Genomic DNA, 22833 nt, shown 5'->3' on the forward strand with positions numbered 1-22833 from the left:
TCCCCCCTCCCCTTCCTGGTCGTTGTGTGCATGTGCCCCCCACTGGTTGGTCTAGGGAGCCCTGAAGTCTTATCACATGCTTCCTCCGATACATAGGAGACAGCCACCAGCCTCTTTTCACCTGGCAGCGAGGACTCTCATTGGTGAAGTGTAACGCGTGGGAGGTCACACTACCTTCACCATTTCCCTCCCTCGCTGTGCAGGCGCCCCCCTGACCGACCTGTAGGAGTCGCTGTTTACAACGACCAGATTACCACCCACCGGCTTCCCTCCCGCTGACATCGCCAATTGTGCCAGTATGACGGCCGGCCAAGCCGGAGGCACCGCTGACAGCCGGATTCGATACCAGTGTCTCTTGCTGTGGTGGGCAGACGCTTAGTCTGCTGCGCCACCCGGCCGCCTTTCTGTCAATTTTTAGAATTGTTTCAAACATACAAATAAAGTAAATCAGAATCTTTGGATTTCTCATTAAAGATAAAAAGTTCTTGTTACTTTATATAGCTACCTAACAGGGCATGTTTGCCGGTTACCTCATAACAGGTGACTAATCTAGTAAATTAATTAAATGTACGTAGATACGGCGGAATGATATTTTCTTAAATTGTAAGAGACTATTCTATTTGAGGATTATAAGCCTCTTGTCCAATCACATGTGTGGTAGAAAAATACACGTGTTACCAGCTGTCAAATTATGTTATTATTATTATTAATATTATTAAGGCGAGACACTACAGGTGAATAGGGTAAACAAATTAACTAATAGTTATCACAATGAAACTTCCCCAGTTGATTACTTATATTAAGACAAGACTTTTTTGTATTACAAGTTTTCTGAAATTGTATGTTTAAATATGCAAATGAGGCATGCTCTACTTAAATATGCACTAATTTGCATATAATTCCAGGACAGAAATCTGAACATTGGATAAAGCCATTTTCAAAATTATAGTTTCATTTTGTTGACATATTAGAGCCAAAGGTTATTACAGAGGGGATTTTAGATATCTCTTTTTATCACTCCATAAATCAGAAAATACTCCATTCAGTCCATTTTTATGGTAAAATTCCATATTTCCATATATGTTTTTATGAATAAAATGTGATATAAATCAGGGTATGAATGCGATATCAACAAACCCTTCTGTAAATACCTTCAGAACATAGATATGAATAGAACTGGAAGGTTTGGTGTATGTGAGTGCTACTGAAGTGGAGATTTCTGGCTCAGAGTATGAGGAAAAACTCTTAAAACTCATTTTTGGGAAAACGCCTTCAAAGTTCTGTATTGTAAAATGCCATACTTTTTTAAACGGATATTTACAAACACAATACCTAATCAAACCATTAGTAATAGACAACCTAAAAACATGCCTGATAACTGAATAATAATAATAATAATAATGATGTTATTGAACTGAACAGAACTACACACAGGCTACAAACGGTGTAGTACCCCCTAAGAGGCAAAAAATATTTGAATAGATATCACTATGAAACTTTCCCAGTTTGTTATGTACATATAAACTAAGAAAAAATATATTGCAATTTTTCTGAATTTTATGTTTATATATGCAAATGAGGCACTTCCCCATTAAATATGTGCACATTTATGGATGCAATAAGGCAAAATGAAGTAAAATAAACAACTAAATGTGTGTTATTGACGTTTTATTGTCACTAGTTTCATAGAAGACATGTTTAGGAAGCAAAATATAACAATCTCAAAATCAACAAAAAAATTATATTTGCCTATTCACCTGGGGTGTCTCGCCTTAATACATATAATAAATAAATAATACATATATATTATATGTAAATATAATAAATCTATCATAAATATAATATTTTTTGAATAATGTATTGTCAAAATATTTCTGTTTATGGATCACAAGTAATCAGTCTCAACAAATGATTCAGTAGTGAAAAGATCATGTCAGACTTCTGTGTTCTCGGCTTCATGTTGTCTCTTTTTTCTCCTCCATAACCTCACAGGACAGTCACTTCATCTACTCCTTCAGCCCCATTCCAGGTATCAACAAGCTCTTCATACGCCTGGCAGAGTCACCCACAGCCAAGGTGAGAGGAAATCACACACTCTCACACACTCTCACACACTCACACACACACACCCACACACAAACTATAAGCGCTGAGAAAGTACTAATATTTCCTTACTCACTCAGTGTAATATTCTGTGCTATAATGATAAACATGGTAAATGGACTGTATTTATATAACAGCTTTTATCCAAAGCACTTTACAACTTATGTCTCACATTCACCCACACATTCACTCACAGACAGTGCAACTTTCTACTTCTACTGGAGGCAACCATGCAAGGTGCCAACCTGCTCATCAGGAGCAGTTAGGGGTTAAATGTAGAGATGGAAGGTAAAGAGATATTTTTGAAGTGCCTGTATTTGCTGTGTTGTGTTTCCTGTGTTGTGCTCCTGCTTTGAGCACACAAGCACACAAACCTTGAATTAAGTATCAATAAAGCAACATGATGAATAAGCTGAATGTCGAATGCAAAAACTATGGAATGTCGCTAAACACAACGAAAACTAAAGTAATGATCATTGAAAAAACACCAGGAACTGTTTGTAAAATACAGATGGATGGAGAAAAACTTGAACAAGTGGAAGGAGTACATGTACCTTGGAAGCTGGATCAGTGAAGGTGGAAGAGCTAACATGGACATTAAGAGAAGAACCGGAATTGCAAAGGGCGCATTCTGGAACCATAAAGAATTATTGAGAAGAACAGGATTTTGGAAACTTATGTTATGTCAGTCTTTTCATACGGAGCAGAAGCATGGACGCTGAATGAAGAGGCAAAGAGGATGATAGACTCTTTTGAAATGTGGACGCTGAGGAAGATGCTGAAGATAACATGGAAGGATAAGATCAAGAATGAGGAGGTACTGAGAAGAGCGGATATGCAAGGAGGACAGCTGCTGGAGAGGTTGAAAAAAGAGAAAGATGGAGTTGTGCGGGCATGTTCTGAGAGGATCCAGCGGGGAGATGTTCAAGAAGGTGGTGATGGGGAAGGTGGATGGAAAGAGAGGAAGTGGAAGACCAAGAAGAGGCTGGGTAGACGACGTCTGTGATTGGAGCGGAGTGAGAGGCTGAGTCACGGAGTTGGAGAGAAGAAGTGGGGACAGAATGGGTTGGAGAGTGATGGGCAACCTTCGGAACGAAGAAGCCACCTAATGATGATGAAAGCCATGAGTCTTGAACAGGGATGTATATTTGCACCGTCTCACTAATTGGTGGCAAGTCTTTTTTCATACAGGGCTAGCTGGAAATTATCCTTCACTGGAACTAACAAAGTTACACAGTTGCTTTGAGCCAAACTAAACCCTGGGCCCAGGATTTCAAAACTTGTAATCCCTATTGATTGATTGATTGATTGAAAATGTTAATTAACAGATTGCAGAATGGGTACAGTACAGCTCAATACACACAATTGTTAAGGGATGCAGACCAGAGAGACTTTCGTCTTGTTTACATCAGGGTCCCCCATTTTCAATTCATAATGAGTTGAAATGAATTAATCCAAATCTGATCCGATCAGATAGGGATTCAAAGTTTTGAACTCCTGGGCCCTGGAGACCAAGAACCGTAGAAGTCTGTTGTTTAATCTTTTGGACAGCCTGTGTATTTGCAGTTGTAAAAAGGTGACATTCTTGTTGGCGTGACGAGGAGATACATTTAAGGTAGATTTATCACCATGGCGGTATGTTATTTTAACTATGAATGTGCAATTATGAAAACTTCAGACAGGCTTAAAACAGTTCTCCGTCTGAAGGATTCAAATGTTGCTCTGGGCAAGTACCCAAAATTCCAGCAAATAGGTTTTCATCCCTGATTTTGAATCTTAAATCCTACTTAGGGTACAGGCCCACTGGATGTGTTTTTGTTTTTAAAGAGCCCATACTATGCTTTTTTGGGGTTTTCCCCTTACCTTTAGTGTGTTATACAGCTGGAGGTGCAGGTAGAACGTCTGCAGAGTTACAATCCAAAGTCCAGCCCAAAGAGAGCTAATCTCTGACAGAAAACTCTCCTGAACTCTAGTATTTTCTTCCATTACACATCTATGTCACTATATACTGGGTGACGTGTTTGAGTTTATTTGTCCTTTATGTAAGGGATAATGTATAGCTACGAGGTCATTGTCGCAAAATAATTGACCGACAGAGTTTAAAATACTGAGGCGCCTCGCCGAGGTGTTTTAAAAGTCAGTGAAGGTCAATTATTTTGCTACAATGACAGAGTATAGGCTATACATTATCCCGCTTATTACATGGCTAACTTACTAACAATATCCCTAATTCATTTTACGAGATCAAATGCAGACGCAGTTCTGTTCTGTCGCTCCCGCTGTCATCGCCGGCAGCTTGCACTGATGACTGAATGCAGCTGTGCATATGCTGAGCAGCTGAAACAGTGTGTCAGTGGGCTTGATTACTCCAGCTGCGAAAAACAATAATCACCGGTGGTTATCGAAAAATAATTCACCGCTGTCGGGGGCCATTGACCAATCACAATCAAGCATTTCGGCGAATGTTAAAACGCCATGTGATAAATGCGGATAACTTTTGTTAAGATAATTAGGTGACCCGTCACCAACGCTGGAGACGCTGGATTCGCCTGTTCGAATCCAGCTCCCGGCGTTGTCACCAGCTTGGCTGGCCGTTCACACTAATACATTTGGCAGTATTAGAGGGTGGGAAAGCTGGAGGGGTGGGTCCGGGTCGTTGTAAACAGAGACTCCTACAGTTCGGTCGGGGCGCCTGCTCAGCGCGGATAGGATCTAAGGGGGGTAGTGTGATCCTTCCACACGTTACACCCTCTCAGTGATAGTCCGCGCTGCCAGGTGAAAAGAAGCGGTTGATTGGCTAGACGTGTGTCGGAGGAAGCACGTGATAGCCTCCACTCTCCCAGACCGACTGTGGGGGGTAAGTGCGCAGCGACCAGGAAGGGGATTGGGAATTGGCATTACGACTAACATTGGGATGGGAGAAAATCAGAGGAAAAAAGGAGGGGGAAAAAGATCAATAAATAATTAGGTGACCATTCTCTGTCACTATATTCAGGTTGCATTAATAGTTTAACGCTCCTGTGTTCATGTTCAGATCACGTTTTCCTAATCCGGTGCTGACCTGTGAACTAGGTGATCTTGGTCTTGGGATTTGTAGTCATTTTGTAGTCATAACATTTTCACCTTTTAAATCGATGCTGCCATCTACTGACAACAGAAAGTATTGTGTATAATGTTAAATTGAGAGGCTACCCGCACTTGTAAACACCGTCGCCCAAAACACATTCTAGAGATTCCCACTTTTTACTGGTACATACGTTCATATCTAATAGTCTTTAGATGACTAAATATAGATGAATACTCATGAAATTTGATATATATATTCTAAAATAAGTATAATTCCACTTCCACCTACCTGTCTACATGGAATTCCCAAACGCTGACAGTAAAAAAAGCCTGGATGTCGCGCAAAATGGGGCGTAACCGAATTTGGTTTTGGGCGTTCCCAGACAAAGAGTGGCCGAGATTGGTCTATGTTCCGTTAGTCCTCCTGTAAAACGTTATTATTTGACCTCTCACCTCACATACAGTTTAACGGACAATATTACTGGTAAACGGTAAAGGAAAATACCATTAACCTTCTCTTTTTCCACCTAAATGTTTTACTAAAATATGTTTCTGACAACATTTAGAAGAGAAATAGGATATGATATTGCTTGAACTTCATTCATATTTGATCTGCAATGCCTAGTCTGACAGTTTGATCTGAATTTGTTCTGCCTCCACGTACGGGTGTGGGATGCAGCAGCTCATTTGCATTTAAAGAGACAGGAGCCAGAACAGCCTGTTTCAGACTGACTGAGCCTGACCTGCTGCACACAGTCTGTACAGCTGTAACCATAAACAACATGCCAATGTCTGTAAATAGACCACGGAAATGTAAATATTACACTGACAAATGGGCATAATATGGGCTTTTAACTGTGTTGATAATGACGGTAAGACCACATTACACAGTGCATCATGAAACGCTGCCAGCTACCCTTTCCTACGTACAGTAGGTTACTTGTTGCTCTCAGTTGTTTTGTGTGTCTGTGTTATGCTGGTTTGGTCTTTTGTTGTATTGTATCACATTATTTGGTTGTTTACCTTAAACTTGAAAAATAAAATGATTGAATGAATGAAACCCAGTCAGGAGCCAGCTGTGTATCAAGTGCCCAACTCTCAGGATCCAGTCTACGAGAAAAACACTTGTCTTCTGTGATCTGTACTCATAGCAGTGTGATATGTACTCATAGCAGTGTGGTGGTTGACATTTGGTGTATTCATCTCCTCAGGTCAAGCTTCTCATTGGCGCCTACAGAGTCCAGCTACAGGGATGACCTCCCAGGCCAAAGGTCACAGCCAGCCAGCCTGGCCTGGTTAATCCTGGGATGAACACCTCACCTACACACACAACAGGAAATGGTTCATATTCATTGGCTGGCATGTCGTCTGCTAAGGACAGTACAGTTCAGCCATCGTTGCCATCCAATGAGAACGCTTCCCTCGTTCCACAGAGGAGGAGATCATCCAATGAGAACAAAGGACCGCTTCCCTGGTGCCACCAAGGAGGAGATCATCCACAAACCTTTCTACTCCCTCCTCTTCATCTGTAGTGACTCCTCCCTACACTCAAACCTCCTGGGTTGTGCCTTCCTATGCGTTCCTCCAGCTTCTATAGGGGTGTGTGTGTGTGTATGATACATGTGTGTTTACAAGCATTTTTAAGCATAGCCTAGCCTGTGTGTGTGTATACATGTGTGTAGATCTGAGACATGCTGTGTTGCATGTGGATACAAGAAGACAAGGAGTTGTTCTTCATTGTTTAGTTGTTTTCTCCTTGGACCAAGCAAACGCTTTGCCCATTAATTGTCCTACAAACCCTTTTTGATTTCCCAATGAAGAAAATGCTGTATGCTCACTTTGCCTCTTTCCCCCGAGAGAGTTGTTGATTATATTTTCTGGTTTGTACATATATATATATATATATATATATTAAAAGTTCCACTTCATTGATTCTCAACCCTCTCTTATCTGAATCTGGATATAGTGTGGAAAACATCAGGTGGTTGTTGCTGATGTTCTGTGTCTAGCGGATGACCCCCCCCCCCGTGCCTGTGCCGGAAGAACAGTGTGGGTTTATAGTAGCCAGGGGGCGTGGTCTAAATGCTACTCATCAAAAACAAAGGTTGTTCTCTTCTCCTGTATTGTAAACTAGCTTCATTTTCAACAGTGACAATGACATCCCATAATATGAGCGCAGAGGATTTTGCTGGACGAGGATACATTTCAGTGTTTTGGCTGACATGGATATTCAGCCGTATTTAATTTAGTTCATTTCAAAGCTTTATTTACAGTAAAGTCGAGTTTACATACAGAGACGAGCAATCATAAATACAGCATAGAAATCACAATAAGATGACGAGATGAGGGTAGGCAAATGCAACGATAACAAATCAATTAAAACGTGCAACTTGATCGACAATGGTCGGAGATCAATGATTTAAACTGCAACGGGAGAATCCCAAGCTTTAAGGACTGTTGGATTTCATTGTATTGAGCTGTACTGTATTGTACCCATTCTGCAATCTGTTAATAAAATGTTCAATCAATCCATGAGCTGTTCCAAGCAAACTAGATGATGTAGTAATCATAAGGATAAGATGAACTGAAAACATCAATCAAGACCAGCAGGACCGAGCAGACGGAACCATCTAGTGAGTATTTCCATCACATAACACTAGCGAGGTCAAACATTCTGCCGTTAGTGTAGTCACAAGGGGAGCCCTGCTCACTGCTTCTAAATGAAAATTACTTCTGGATGCTTTTTAACTCTCCATTTAAAAGCGAATATAAAGCTATTGAATCATACAAGTATCTTAGAAGCTCAACAGCAATAGCTTAAAACCCGGTAATTATGCTAATTCAATGCTAATGTTAAGGGGGTTTATATACAGTTAGCGCCCATAGAAAACTTGTTGGTCAATATTGGATATCTAATGGCACTAAGTAATTGCATACATTCTACCATAACAAAATCATAATTATGAAATTGTGTTGAGGTCTGGGGGAATGTATATAAAACAAATATAGATCCTATTATTAAACTACAGAAAGAGCTATTAGAATAATAAACAAAGCTAGTTACCTTGAATCGACAATTCCATTCATAAAGTCCTGCACATAAAAATTTGTAGATATGGTGTACATAAAAACTTTGGAAATCATTTTTCGTGCCAAGAGTAAAAGCCTACCTACATTTGTATTCAATGTCTCTTTAAACCAAGAGAAGGAAGGTATAATTTAAGTGTTATGTATTCTTAAAATATGTAAAAAATAAAATAAAAAATTTGACGTTTTTCTGACTTTTTGCAACCGCCACTTTGGCGACCCCTAGTGGCTCGGATGTGCATATTTTGTAATACAATATCGAATTGAAGGCTTATTTGTTGCCTGTCGATCCGTTCAGCGGTTCTCGAGTTACATGCCGTTATTTGAGGCTTGTGCAAAGCACACGGTATTGCGCAAAATACCACTCCAGACTCAGGCTGCAGTAGTTCCGTCAACCTAGATCCGATCTCGAAAATTATTGTGGATCGTTGTAGCCAATGAGTGTGGCTTCCAATGATACCCCATGTGGAGATGTGTCAATCGGGGATCTAGGTGAACAACTAAATTCTTTAACAGGAAGCCAAATGAATTGAAGTCTATGATAAAACTGAGTTTTTCTTTGTACACAGTTTACCAAAATCACTCCTAATCACTCATTTCTGAATGGATCTTTATTTATTTTACGACGTGCGATCGTTACCAAAAGCATGTTTTAGGTTCGGTAAAATACGACGCTATGATCAATACAAAAGCATGTTTTAGGTTTGGTAAAATAGACCTTACCTTTGTCAGAAGGTACTCTACAATGAATGATCCCAGTAGTTCCATCGCAATCGCCATTACTGGTGTGCATTGGGCCTGGTTATAATAACGAAAACAATAGGTTTCAGGCGAGGAAATCGGCGACAGATGGCTGTGTGCTGCTTCACTTTGAGGGGGAGGGGATTCCTGCAGCCAGAGGCACTGAGAGACACCTTAACACTTCCTGTGCTGTTAACGTAGAACTATGTTTCTGTGGCCCGACCGTTGAGTGGCGTTAACGTAGATCTACGTTTTTGTCTCTATTTCTTTTATTCGCTATTGCCATTCATAATTCATCGAGGCACCTTGTGCAGGCTGTTCTGAGTGTCTGAGATTCCAGACGTCAATACCGCCCCCTAACACATTGTGGTCGCTATTGCACTCCATTAGAAACCATGTATTTTTTTCTGGGCCGAGCTGAGCCTGGGTGTGGGTTTAAATACTCCGGCGAGGTAACCTGTTACAACAAATGTTATTGGATGATGTGTAAAATAGTAATCAAATGAAACTATTGAGCACATAATTAAGATGAGTTTATAAAAACCCTTTACATGTGAACAGCTTTTAGTGTAGATAGGAATGGATGATCCCATGTTGTAGAGCATGCTCTTGGCATCATATCTGGTATATTGGATGTTGGAATTGATGCAGGCAACCTGGTGATATGGACTTTAAAAGTATAGTTTCGGATTGGTGGACTTCCGGAATAATAACCGAGAACCGTTACTCGCGATCTCAATAGAACGGTCAAATACATAGGGCGGCAAGGCACTCGCCACCAATGTGGAGACGCTGGGTTCGCGTGTTCGAATCCAGCTCTCCACATTGTTTTCAGTTTGGCTGGTCGTCCGTACTAATACAATTGGCAGTATTAGAGGGTGGGAAACTGATGGGTGGGGATCGGGCGTTGTGGACAGCGACTCCTACAGGTCGGTTGGTGCGCCTGCGCAGTAGAATCAGGAAGTGTCGGGGGCAGCGTGAGCCTCCCACGCGTTACTCCTCACCACTGAGAGATCGAGCTGCGCAGGTGAAAAGATGCGACTGCTGTTACCTCAAGTACCGGAGGGGACTTGTGCTATGTATGACTTAGTCCACATTGCAGCCGGCTTGTGGGAGGCAAGAAACGGCGTTCGTGACAGGGGAGGGTTGAATTGGATGATACGAAATTGGGATGGGAGAAAATATAGAAAATGGGAGAAAAAGTGGATAAAAAAAAAAGAACGGTCAAATACATGCATTTCCCAGCCAACACAGGAGCCTTGACATCTACAGTGAAACTTCTTCTGCAAGTAGCTGTGTTTTAACTGTGTGGTAAACCTGGGTGTATCAACGTTAGTTAGTTAGTAAGCAGTGCAATCTTGCTAGCTAGCAGCTTACACTAGAATTGTTGAGGTAATTTTTACCTTGCTTTTAAAATACTAGAACTATGTTTGATCCCCATATGTACTATTTCACTCATTGACTTTTCCTAAAACCGTGTTATTCACCACATTTAGGGAGTTTGTTTTGAATTTGGATTCATTAATGATGGTTAGCAAGCACATGCAGTACAATCTTGCTAGCCAACATTCTGCTTGCTAACTAGCTAGTGTTGGCTAGCTTGCATTGCTAGCTAACTACCAATACATTTTCACATTAGGCTGTGACATTACTTCTATACTAGTTGACATGACCAGTCTAGTCTTGTTCTACTTTGAACTATTTTGTGATTTTTTATTTTTTTCGTTAAATAAATGATACTAATAATAGGAATATTTGGGGTGAGACATTTTTGAAAAATCATTGATCATGACCATTCAGATCTTCAGACTGTAGAGAGGAGGAAGAGGAGTGGAGAGGGGGAGGAGCCAGGAAGGCACAGAAGGAAAGGGGGAGGAGGAAGAGAAGAGGGGCGAAGATGAAAGAGGAGAAGAAGAGGAGGATAAGAGAGTAGAGGATGACGGAGGAAAAGGGAGAAGAGTGGAGAGGAGTTGAGAAGAGTAGGAAGAGAAGACGGGAGCAGACACGAGAGGGGAGGTGTGGAGAGAAGAGGACAGGATGAGATAGGAGAGGAGTTGAAGAGAGAACATATATCAATCCCAGTGCTCATGTTCCAGTTCAATAAATTGTTGTTCATCTACAGCAGGGGTCCCCAAACTTTTTCCTGTGAGGGCCACATAACTTTTCCCTTCTCTGGTGGGGGCCGGGGTCAGTTTGTAACAGAAAAAGTGTGACGATCGCAGGGGTGCCTAAACGTAAACATTTATTGTTTTCCAGAAAGCCACACATAACCAAATATTATTAACCCTTTCCGGGATCTTCACAGAAAAAAAAAGAGTCAGGAAATAAATAATAACACTATTAATGAAATAAATAACACTTTATGAAATAAATATACAGTACCTACAGACCACCTAGCTCTAGTTCTGTACTATTTAAAAGCACAGTGCAGGACACACTCAAAGGTTATCGCACCTCAGAGATGGCAGTGGACATGTATGACAGGACAAAAGCCATATGTAATGGCCTTGGGATTGAGGAACATACTACCAGCCAAAGGAGGAAGCAGAAAAGGATGGACGAGTATGTAGTTGAGTCATCTTGTGGCACAAGCTCAGACCTCAGCTCAGGAGATCAGCTGAGACAGAGACTGTTCTATCCAGTCCTCGACAGAATGCTGCAAGAGCTTGAGAGCAGGTTCTCATGAGTTGGAGAACAACTTATGAGAGGCATACAGGCATGCATGTTATCCAGCCTCAGACCAGTTTCTCTCAGTGGAATTGCTGCAACCCCTCGCCACACATTACAATATCCAACTACTGCCAGAGGAGATCACAGTTGCAAAGTGTTTCCTGGCCAGGACAGGCAGAGATGCAGTCCCTACTATCCAAAGTGTCTTTCCCTCCTGGATGATAATAATAATAATAATTCATTTTATTTATAAGGCGCCTTTCAGGACACTAAAAAAAAAGTTCACAAATCGGTGAATGAAAAATGTATAGGATCAAATGAAAACTACTACTTACTAAAAATGGATGTTTAAAAGTACTAAAAAAATATCAAACACTAACAAACATTCAGCACCGACAATGGGGATGCTGCCATCTTAAACAAAAAAAATCTTTATTTTTATTAAATTTTTTTAAAGCTCCGGGGCTCTAGGGGGCCGGGCCAAATGTGGAGGTGGGCCGGATCAGGCCCGCGGGCTGTAGTTTGGGGACCACTGATCTACAGCTTGTTGCATTATTTCATGCATTGATATTAGCAATAAGACATCATCTCTAAGCATTTACAATGTAGTCTTGACTGGCACATCTTTTAAATCAAGTAAGTAGTCAGGTGTCCTAGGGTGTTGTGTGTGTGAGGGGAGGGGGGCGCGGATGGGGGCGGAAAGCTTCAGGGGCCTATAGATCATCACTTAATATGGTACCTGGAAAATCAGGAGGTAGCATGGAAAATGTTTTCAAGGCAAGCGTGGGAACCTTCACAATGCCAAAGAGCTGCTGTGTTACGCGTTGTACTAATGACAAAAACAAATCCAAATCACAAGTTTTTTACCATCACAGAGGAAAAAGTGGCTGGTGGCTAACGTTCAGCTAACTCGCTCTGGTGTTGTGGTCGTGGTAGCTACATGCTAAGCTAACGTTAATTACATCATATCGAACCGATAGGAGCTTATCTTATCTAATCTTACGTGGATGTTTGATCGGGTAGTGGCACATGTGGTATCACCACGTAAGATTAAATAAGATAAGCTCCTATCGGTTCGATATGATGTAATTAACGTTAGCTTAGCATGTAGCTACCACGACCACAACACCAGAGCGAGTTAGCCGAACGTTAGCCACCAGCCACTTTTCCCTCCGTGATACATCAGCTGGTATTATATAAAACTTGCGATTTGGATTTCTGTGTTTGTTATTAGTACAAAACGTAACAGCAGCTTCAATTTGGGTATTCGAGAGATGGCCATGTCTGCAGGTGTTTTGTATGGACATTATGTCAAGTCAATCAGGAGGAGCTTCTTTGGTTCATATCTCGCCTTAGAATCACCAGAAAGGCTTTCTAAATAGTGAAATGCCATGTTGGCCTCAATATTTTCAAAACAAATCGTATGAAAATGTTATGAAATGAACAAGAATGTGATAAAACATGTAATAAAAACGGACCTCAACGCATGCATTTGATGGTAGAAATCCGTATGGTCCCCCTATACCAAGATGGCGGCGGTCTTGTGACGGTGTCTTCGAGAATAGTACCGCTACTCGCCCCAGTCACTTCACAACATCTGAAGTCCATCGTGACTGCGCTTTGCAGTATCATCCGTTACATATAGTACATTTGTAATTTTTTTCTTTTTGTAAGTCCACACAAGTGTGTTTTTGATTTGTTGTAAACAATAACCAAATTAAAATAGTTATTAACAGGTTCAGCACCAGAGGTCGCTATGGGCGTTGGGCCGTTGCGTGCCAGCGCTCTGTTCAATGGGAATAAGTTCCGGTGTTTGCAGTGCTAAACCTATATTAAATATTATAGCTATGGATCTAATAACGTCGATTGTCAGTGAGTTTCTTCCGGTCAACATGCAAAAAACAGAAAATATTTTCATCCATACATTTCCGTTTTATACCGTGGTGAATATGAGTATAGTTTTAGAGTGATCCTGTGTAATCCCAGGAAACTCCGGCAAACAGCGTTTCAGTGCATTTCATTATAAATCGTGCCATTTCTTGCCTGATTATTGAATCAATCTGAAATCAACGCTAGATTATCGGTATTATGTTTCATCATGCATGCACGAAAGGGGGTTTCTATGCTTCGAGCGCCACCAATGGCATACATTACACGGTACATTACAGACACGCTGCGATCGCAGGGAAAAAATCATCGGATCAACGCAAGATTGATAACATAGTCCTTACCTCGTCTATGATGTACTGCAAAAAGAATAATCCAATTATCTGATCGCCATTCCAAATACTGATCGCGGTCGTCTGTCCAACGTTCATCCACAAACGCATGAACCGGCGGTGCTAGAGTGTCCCCAGTTCATGTGTTATAACGTTACTCATGCCCGAGAAGGTAAACTTGGACCGGACTTCTTAGATCAGCGTACAGCCCAAGCCAGAGGCTTTCCAATTATGTGCAATACCGGCCGCAAGGCGTTAGGCGGCATATTGGCCGTTTGCGATCTCAGAGCCATTCCGAATGATAATATATCAGATATAATCAGGCTAGATGGATGAATTATGAATGGTTATAGCGAATAAAAGAAATAACGATTAAAACCCGACTTTTCTCAGGTTTGGCGCTCAAGCGATGGCGAGTTAACCCGACTTATCTCGGGCCTGGCGCCGAATGTGTTAATAAGCAGTATTATTGTCTAGTAACGCTATGTTTCAGCCAACAAAGTGTGAAATGCATCTTGGTACATATAGACCCTGCCAGCACGACTCTGCAAGCAAGAGAACTCATTCTCAGTCAATATACTGTAGCACACAGGAAGTTATTGCTTCAATTGACTGCATTTACCATAAAGACTGATTGGACATTAGCCCCTTTCGGTACTATAAGTCACGCTGTTGTGAAGGGCCAGATTAACACTGAGAATCTACGTTTTATTGTTTTATATAACTTGTATATTATTTATATATATAAGCTATATCCCTTTAAGCCTCCGTTTGAATCATAGTAATATTCGCTTTCCTCATTGGATAATGCCCTTGACGTTCGCGACGCCAAGTACCGCGCCCCTGAGTCAGGTTCAAAGGCGAGTCTGGACATGTTGGGACATGCCTGGTGCCGGCGCATTGATTCCAGACGAGAGCTGAGGCTTGGCACTAGAAAGCCTTTAAGTATATATATCGTGGAAGGCGCAGCAGCCGTAGTGTGAACCTAACGTGCGAAGTGAACAAGTGCAAGTGTCAGATCTAATGCAGTAACGTCAAGTTCGACCTAGCTTAATGTGAAGTAAAGAGTTGTCATTTAGTGTGAATCGTGTTACAGCAGTTCGTTCGGTGTGTAGCATTACCAAGCAGTTCGTTCGTTTAGTAGCTAGTGTAAAACCTTAGCAAGTGTGTGTGGACTTAGTAATTAGTGCCAGCACACGAGGAGGGCCTAGTCGCAGAACTACTGGACATGTGCATATTGGAACCTACCGCGGCGATTGTAGAACCAGTATTGGTTGGATTATAGTGATTGTGGAACGTACTACCGTGGAGAAGAGCATCGTTAATACCCACTGTCGTTTGGATTTAACCACCTTGAAGATTTTACCTCGGGCTAGCTTCGAGGACCGAAGCTGGCTGGCTATCATCATTGCTATCGAGCATTGGATTACAGCTATTACCTTGCTACTGAGCACTTGGATTATAAGGACCGGATCCGTATGAGAACCCCTTTTCTTCAAGTGAACAGACTGAGTATCCGAACATTCTTCCTTCCTCCAGAGCTTACATCTCTGGGAGGATACCCCCTGTCTCCAGCGGTACCATCGTTTGCCCCCTATAGTGCCATCCCACGCCAGGCGGCGTTTGGTCTAGTATACCCAGCTTAGGAATTATTCATTCCAACTGACTTTGCTACTCACTGACTTTATCCTATTCTTCGCCATAAAAGCGCGATCAATTAATTCCCATTCTGTACATTGCTGCATAATAATAAATACTATAAATGATATTTCCTTGTCACCGTGCCGTCTATTCTGAGTGTCTGCCATATAATAACTGTACTGTCTGGCAAGTAATAATAATAATAATTAGCAGTGGTTTAATCTATCACAATCTTTAATACAGTCAGGGTTTTGTAACCCCTCAGTTACACACGCCAACATCGTTGGATGAGCTAAAGCTCTCGTGAATCTCTACAGTCCCTTCTACGATGATTGAAAATTCCCACAATTAAGTCTGAAGATCTGGTTGGCAACAAAACGCTTGTCGCAGAGAAATTTCAAAGGTACTCACAGTTGCACGAGGCTTTCGGACAGACAGATTCTAGGGTTTGAAAGCTTGGCGTTGCTAATAAACATTTTAAATAATTTTAATAAACATGTCAACATCACCAAATTCTGCTTTACTTCAAAATGGTTGCCAGGTGCACCTGCTCTGTGATTGCATTTGTGACATGGGTGGTGCGCCCAGAAATCACAGCGCAGGCGCACCAGACAGCCATTTTGGTATGGCTTGTGTAGTACATGTCCATATTTAATAAAAATCCATTCAGAAATGAATGATTAGGAGCGATTTTGGTAAAAAGGGAGAAAAGAAAAAGTTCTGCAGAAAACCATTTCCTCATTGACTCCATCGACAACAAATGGGGCCTGTATATATATATATTGTATTGTATATTAAGAAATATGCACAGCCGAGCCGCTAGAGGTCGGCAAAGTGGCACGGCGCGCCGGTGGGCAAAACGTCCTTAACACTTATGAATGCCCAAAACGACATAACACGTTATCAGCCCGCCCCCTGAATGCCCACCACGACAATTAGCGTGAATTTTTTATTTATTAGCGATCTGAATTCATATTTCATCAACCGAGTCTACCGTTGGGAAACCAGCCCCATCAGGAGCTCAGATGTGAAAAAAGCGCCCCCTATCGTCTCCCAGATGGTAATGCACCCTTTTGGAATGGACTCAATGAAAATGGATGAGAAAAGAAAAATCCGGAATCCAGATTTTACTTCTCACGCATGTAACCGGAGATGATCCCAGTCATTGTGGACCATCAGAACAGCGTGTAATATGGGCGGCTACGTGGCGTAGTGGGCAAGGCGCTCGCCACGAATGACGGAGACGCTGGGCTTGCCTGTTCGAGCCCAGCGCTCCACATTGCTTTCAGTTTAGCTGGTCGTTCATACTAATACACATTGGCCGTATTAGGGGGTGGGAAACTGATGGGTGGGGATCGGGCGTTGTGGACAGCGACTCCTACAGGTCGGTTGGTGCGCCTGCGCAGTAGAATCAGGAAGTGTCGGGGGCAGCGTGAGCCTCCCACGCGTTACTCCTCGCCACTGAGAGATCGAGCTGTGCAGGTGAAAAGATGCGACTGCTGTTACCTCAAGTACCGGAGGGGACTTGTGCTATGTATGACTTAGTCCACATTGCAGCCGGCTTGTGGGAGGCAAGAAACAGCGTTCGTGACAGGGGAGGGTTGAATTGGACGATACGAAATTGGGATGGGAGAAAATATAGAAAATGGGAGAAAAAGTGGATAAAAAAAAAAAAGAACAGCGTGTAATATGTGTTTACAGTATGTAGCGTTGGATCAATAAAAGCGATCGATTCTTGGAATGGCGATCAGGAATTGGAATAATCTTTTTGGATAACATCTGATCTCTGGTAAGGAATCTATTTTACCAGTCTTAGGATAATCAGACCTGTTTTCACAGAGATATAAGCTTTCCCCCTATGTGTGATGTGGTTGTTTGGCTGTGCGAGTGATCAGGAAATATATCAGATCAGATATCAGATTGCCTATATAGCGTGCATACGTACACATATACTATCGATAATCTAGCGTTTATTTGAAAACTATTCATAAATAGGCCGAAAAATTTGAACGTTTTTGTGTATTCTAGAATATTCCGTTTATTATGGAATCTTTTTATTTTCCTTAAACGAGGGCTTTTCAAGATGCTATAAAACGGAAATGAACCGATAAAAAAACAATCTGCTTTGACAATGTTGACTGGAAAATGAGTCATTGATAAGCAGATTAGACACATAGCCATCATTTAAAACATAGATTAGGCAATATTAACGCTAACATTGAAGTGGATGGTAGGCATTCAAGCACTAAATCGTGCACCCCCTGCTGGCACTGAAAGAGTTAAAGCGTCCCGGGGCCGGGTCGGTGCCAGTTAAGAGGTTTAAACGACAAAGATGCAGAGCAGGTAATGATCAAGTCATTCAGAGTATGAGTGCTCATTTACATTTAGTCATTTATCCAAAGCGACGAATTCAGCAGGAAGGGTACAGTACAACTCTGGCAGCTAAGGGTAAGTAACATTGTCCATCAAACAGTGTTGAACTTGAGTGCTACAGTGTTGAGTGCCCCCCCCCCCCCCCCAGAGCTCAGATAGGAGTGGGTCTGAGGCGGCCAGAATATGTAGAGCATAGGGGTCTTAGGGTGTGTAGTTAGAGACCATTGACCGGAGGTAGGAGGGAGCCGTTCCCTTCTAACCGGATTTGTGCAGCAATGGGAAGCCAGTGCAGCTCTCTGAGAAGTGGGGTAACATGGGCTGACTTTGGTAGGTTGGAGATCAGGCGGGCTGCTGCATTCTCTATGAGTTGAAGTGACTTGGTGGCAGTAGCCGGTAAACCAGCTAGCAGTGCATTGCAGTAGTCAAGGTGAGACATGGCTGTTGAGTGCAGGAGGAGTTGGGTGGCTTCTTTTGTCAGGAAGGGCCAGATCCTTCTGACGTTACTCATGAAGAATCGCGATGTGAGCAAAGAAGTCAAGGACTACACCTAGGTTCTTGGCGGCCAGGGATGAATCCACGGCTACATTCTCCACTGTGATGGGAGGATTTGGCCAGCAAGTGAAGTAGCTCCGTTTTGCTTAGCTTCAGCTTGAGGTGGTTGGTTGTCATCCAGGCGGAAATGTCGGACAGGCCGAGATCCGCTCAGAGACTTGGATATCTGAGGGAGAAAAGGAGAGGAAGAGTTGAGTGTCATCAGCATAGCAGTGATATGAGAAGGCGTGAGACATGATAATGTTACCCAGAGATTTAGTGTAGAGGGAGAAGAGAAGGGGTCCAAGGACCGAGCCCTGGGGGACACCCGTCCGCAGGGGGCGGGTGGCCGACAGGGTCCCTCTCCATGACACTTGGTAGGAGCGGTCATTGAGGTATGATGTCAGCGCAGAGCCAGCCACTCCCATTCCTGCGAGGGACACGAGGAGGATCTGATGGTTGACTGTGTCCGCAATGAGGGCCGTCTCTGTGGAGTGACCAGTCCTGAAGCCTGACTGATTAGGGTGATATGTTTCCATATTACTGACTTTATCATTCCACTGCTCCAGGAGACTGAATATTGTGGCTGGTTCCTGGTGGCTCAGACGTGTAGCACATATTTGCAAAAGTCTGGTTGTTGACCTTATTAGTGTTTTTCTTTTTTTTTTACTTCATAAAATGAGCAAACCTGGGCAGATTTATACTGGCCAACATATTGGCTGATTAAAGTAATTTCTTATTTTTTATTGACATCGATATGAGCAGACATATTCATTCTATCTTTATTAATCTCGAAAAATCATCGAGAGCGAGCTCTCATTTACAATGACGTGGAGAAAAGCAACACTAGTGGGCAGATGTGAATATAAGCGGAATGCCAAACCGTGGAAGACAAACCGTCAGGTCTTTCCACGAACGTTTCATGAACCTATACAACTGACACAATAGAGCACACCTGGAACCCGCCTCCTCTTTGATGAGCTGCCCCAGGTGTCTCATTAGAGTGGCATCGGCAACCACTTGACTCTAATTATCTGCCAACTAGTGAGTCAAGTGGAGCACAGTGAACAACTAATGATTATCTCTCTATCTATGCAGATTTTTGGTGTTTTGTTTGGGTACTTTCACGAGCACTGAAATAGACTGCAGAGAAAGATTATTTTTTCCATTTCAGTGTTTTCATGTATGCACATGCATATTCAGTATGTATATAATTGGATTACCATAGGATTTTTTTTTTCTTTTTTTTTTTAAATCTTTTTTCCCCCTCCGTTTTTCTCCCATCCCAATGTTAGTCGTTATGCCAATCCCCTTCCTGGTCATTGCGCACTCTACTCCCTACCGTCGGTCTGGGAGGGTGGAGACTATCACATGCTTCCTCCGACACATGTGTAGCCAGCCCACCGCTTCTTTTTCACCTGGCAGCGCGGACTCTCACTGGGGAAGAATTGGTGATCATGAACTTACGTATGTACTGCTATTATTCATTTATATATTTTATTTATTTATTTATTTGTATTGCTGACTGTTTTGTATTGTCTTTTTTCTTTAATTCATTCATTCATACATTTTTTGTATGTTTGTTTCTGTTTCACTGGAGATATTGATAGGTCCAGGTTGTGTTGAAAAATTATTCTATAAAATACTTTATGATTGAAATACATATAATATAGTAGAAGTAGCAGTGAGTAGAGAAAATGTTATCTCTTGAGGAAATAAAACAATCAATTCTTAAAAAATTTGTAGCAATGTGGGTCCTTTGGGTTTGAACAAACTCGGTACTCAAGAGACTGATTTAATGCCAATTGATGAAGCTTTTTATTGCCCCCAACTCTCCCTCTGCAGCCGATACCAAAACCACACCCCGCCCTCCTCCCACACAAGTTGTTTTAAGTATATGCTGACTAGTGGTGCTACTGTGATCGTGGGTACAAAATAAACAAATTAGTACTACCGAGTGTAGTGCTTGTCGGATGTATGTTGTAGTATAATAAATAAAGACAGTATGACTACTACTGGCCAGCAGCATACTAGTAAGAGTAGGATATGTATAGATATAATAAAGGACAATGTGCAGGTAAGTACAGACACCACAGACAGGTGAGGATAGGTATATATGCGGTGAGAATATATATATATTAGTGCTGTCAAACGATTAAAATATTTAACTCGATTAATCGCATGATTGTCCATAGTTAACTCACGATTAATCGCAAATTAATCGCATTTTTTTTTTTTTTACCTTAAACAGATCTTTTTCAAGTTCCAAGTTTTAATACTCTTATCAACATGCGAGTCAACAAATGCTTGCTTTGTGCAGCCATTTAACACAAAAGGATGACCCTCATGCATTGCAAATTTGCATCAAATTCAAAACAGAGTGATGCACAAAATAACTTAAAAGAAAATAATAATTTAAAACAATGAATAAAGTGTGCATGAAATAATAGGGGAAAGAAAACGTTAGGAACTTGTTACATTCACACACACAAGGGCTGATTAATCACACACCCCCCTCTCTCCCTCACACACACACTCTCCCAGCTCTTTTTCTCTTTTGCCCCTTCCTCATCTCTCTCACCCCCCTCTCTCTCTATATCTCACACACACACACACACACACACACACACACACACACACACACACACACACACTTCAGAAACAAACATAGTATCAATGAGAGCATCAATAATACACCTGAGTGAAGTCTAGTATAATTTTTTTTTTCTTTTTTAGTTAATCTTGAGTTAAAAAAATTAGTGGCATTAATAGAATCGGGAGTTAACGCGATATTAACGCGATATATTTGACAGCCTTAATATATATATATATATATATATATATATATATATATATATATATATATATATGGTATATACAGCGTTATTGTGTATGTGCAGGTGTACAAGCAAGTATATAGAGGAGTTATATACAGGTATATTCAGACAAATAGGGTTAGATATAAAATATATAAATGTAAGTATGTGGTATACTGTATACAGCAATGTTGTACATGCTATCATACAGAGTATATGGGTAGACAGCAGGGGCGTACACAGACTATTTGGGGGGCATGGGCTCAATAATAATAATAATAATACTTTGTATAGCACCTTTCATACAAAATTGCAGCTCAAAGTGCTTCACAACAGATAAAAGACAGACATAAAATGAGCACATAAAGTGGAGACATAAAATCACAGTTTTTTCTAACTTTTATGGTTTTGTTTATGGTTTGATTCAGTTTTTAAAATAGACAATAATAAAAAGAGTAAAATAGAATAGAGAGTAAAATAGTGCAATGGTGCAGTGCAATAAAATAGTAGAATAGAATAGACAGACAAATTATGCAATAGTGCAGTGCAATAAAATAGTTCTGGATGACTGTTTAACAGTTTAAGTCATCTTTACCTTCCCTGTTTGGTATCCACAGTTCAAAACCTGACCGTCTTCCCTCCTGTTTGATACCCACTTTGACCCTTCAAACCTCCCTCTCAGGGCGCAGTTCCCTCTCTCAGGGCGCAGTTCTAGGCCTGGGTCCCCCACACAGTTTTAAAAACCTTACAGTCTCTCTTTCTGCTTGATACCCACACAGTTTGATACCTGACAGTTTAGAACCTGTAATAAAAGAGTAAAATATAATGGACAGAGTAAAATAGTGCAATCTACAGTACAATCAGCAGCGGAGTGTATTAAAAGGCTATGGTGAAGGGGTACGTTTTAGCTTATTTAGTTATTTAAAAAATTTATTTGAGATCTATAGCTTCCCTGATGTCCATCGTTCCATAACTTTGGTGCATAGTTTGCGAAAGCTGCGTCCCTGATTCTCTTTAGGCTGTGGTTTGGAACCTTCAATAGTAGTAGATGATCGCAATATTCTAGGACCTTGAAATCTATAAAAAAAAAAATTCTCCGCCTGATTTTCTATGCTTTTCTCCCCATCCCAATTTAGACGTTATGCCAATTCCCCCCCTCCCCTATCTGGTTGTTGTGCGCATGTTCCCCCTACTGGTCGGTACAAGGGAACCCTGAAGTCTACCACATGCTTCCTCCGACACATGCAGAGACAGCCAGCGGCTCTCTTTTCACCTGGCAGCGAGGACTCTCATTGGTGAAGTGTAACGCGTGGGAGGTCACGCTGCCTTCACCACTTCCTGCCTTTCGCTGAGCAGGCGCCCAGACCTGACCTGTAGGCGTTGCTGTCCACAACGCCAGATTCCCACCCACGACTTCCCTCCCGCTAACTCAGCCAAACGAGTTAGTATGGCGATCGGCCCAAGCCGCAGGCAATGCTGACTCCGGGAGTCGAGACCGCAGCCTCTTGCATTGGTGACGAGCGCAATCTCTGCTACGCCACCCGACCGCCTGAAATCTATTCTAAATGTTACCGGAAGCATGTGCA

At 41.7% G+C, this 22833-nt stretch overlaps 1 protein-coding gene across 2 annotated transcripts in view; it reads left to right on the top strand.

Moving 5' to 3' along the window:
• Positions 1 to 7097, top strand: part of mphosph8 (M-phase phosphoprotein 8) — a 103352-nt gene extending 96255 nt beyond the window's left edge. For both annotated transcript variants that reach the window (XM_084315157.1, XM_084315158.1), the window contains 2 exons: positions 1993 to 2076; positions 6381 to 7097. In XM_084315157.1, the coding sequence (XP_084171283.1) occupies positions 1993 to 2076; positions 6381 to 6425 (129 nt within the window). In that variant the 3' untranslated portion in view covers positions 6426 to 7097. The remainder of the gene's footprint in view (positions 1 to 1992; positions 2077 to 6380) is intronic.
• Positions 7098 to 22833: the final 15736 nt, after the last annotated feature.

The sequence above is a fragment of the Notolepis coatsorum genome (assembly GCF_963971535.1).
Source record: "Notolepis coatsorum genome assembly, chromosome: 5".
NCBI lineage: Eukaryota > Metazoa > Chordata > Actinopteri > Aulopiformes > Paralepididae > Notolepis > Notolepis coatsorum.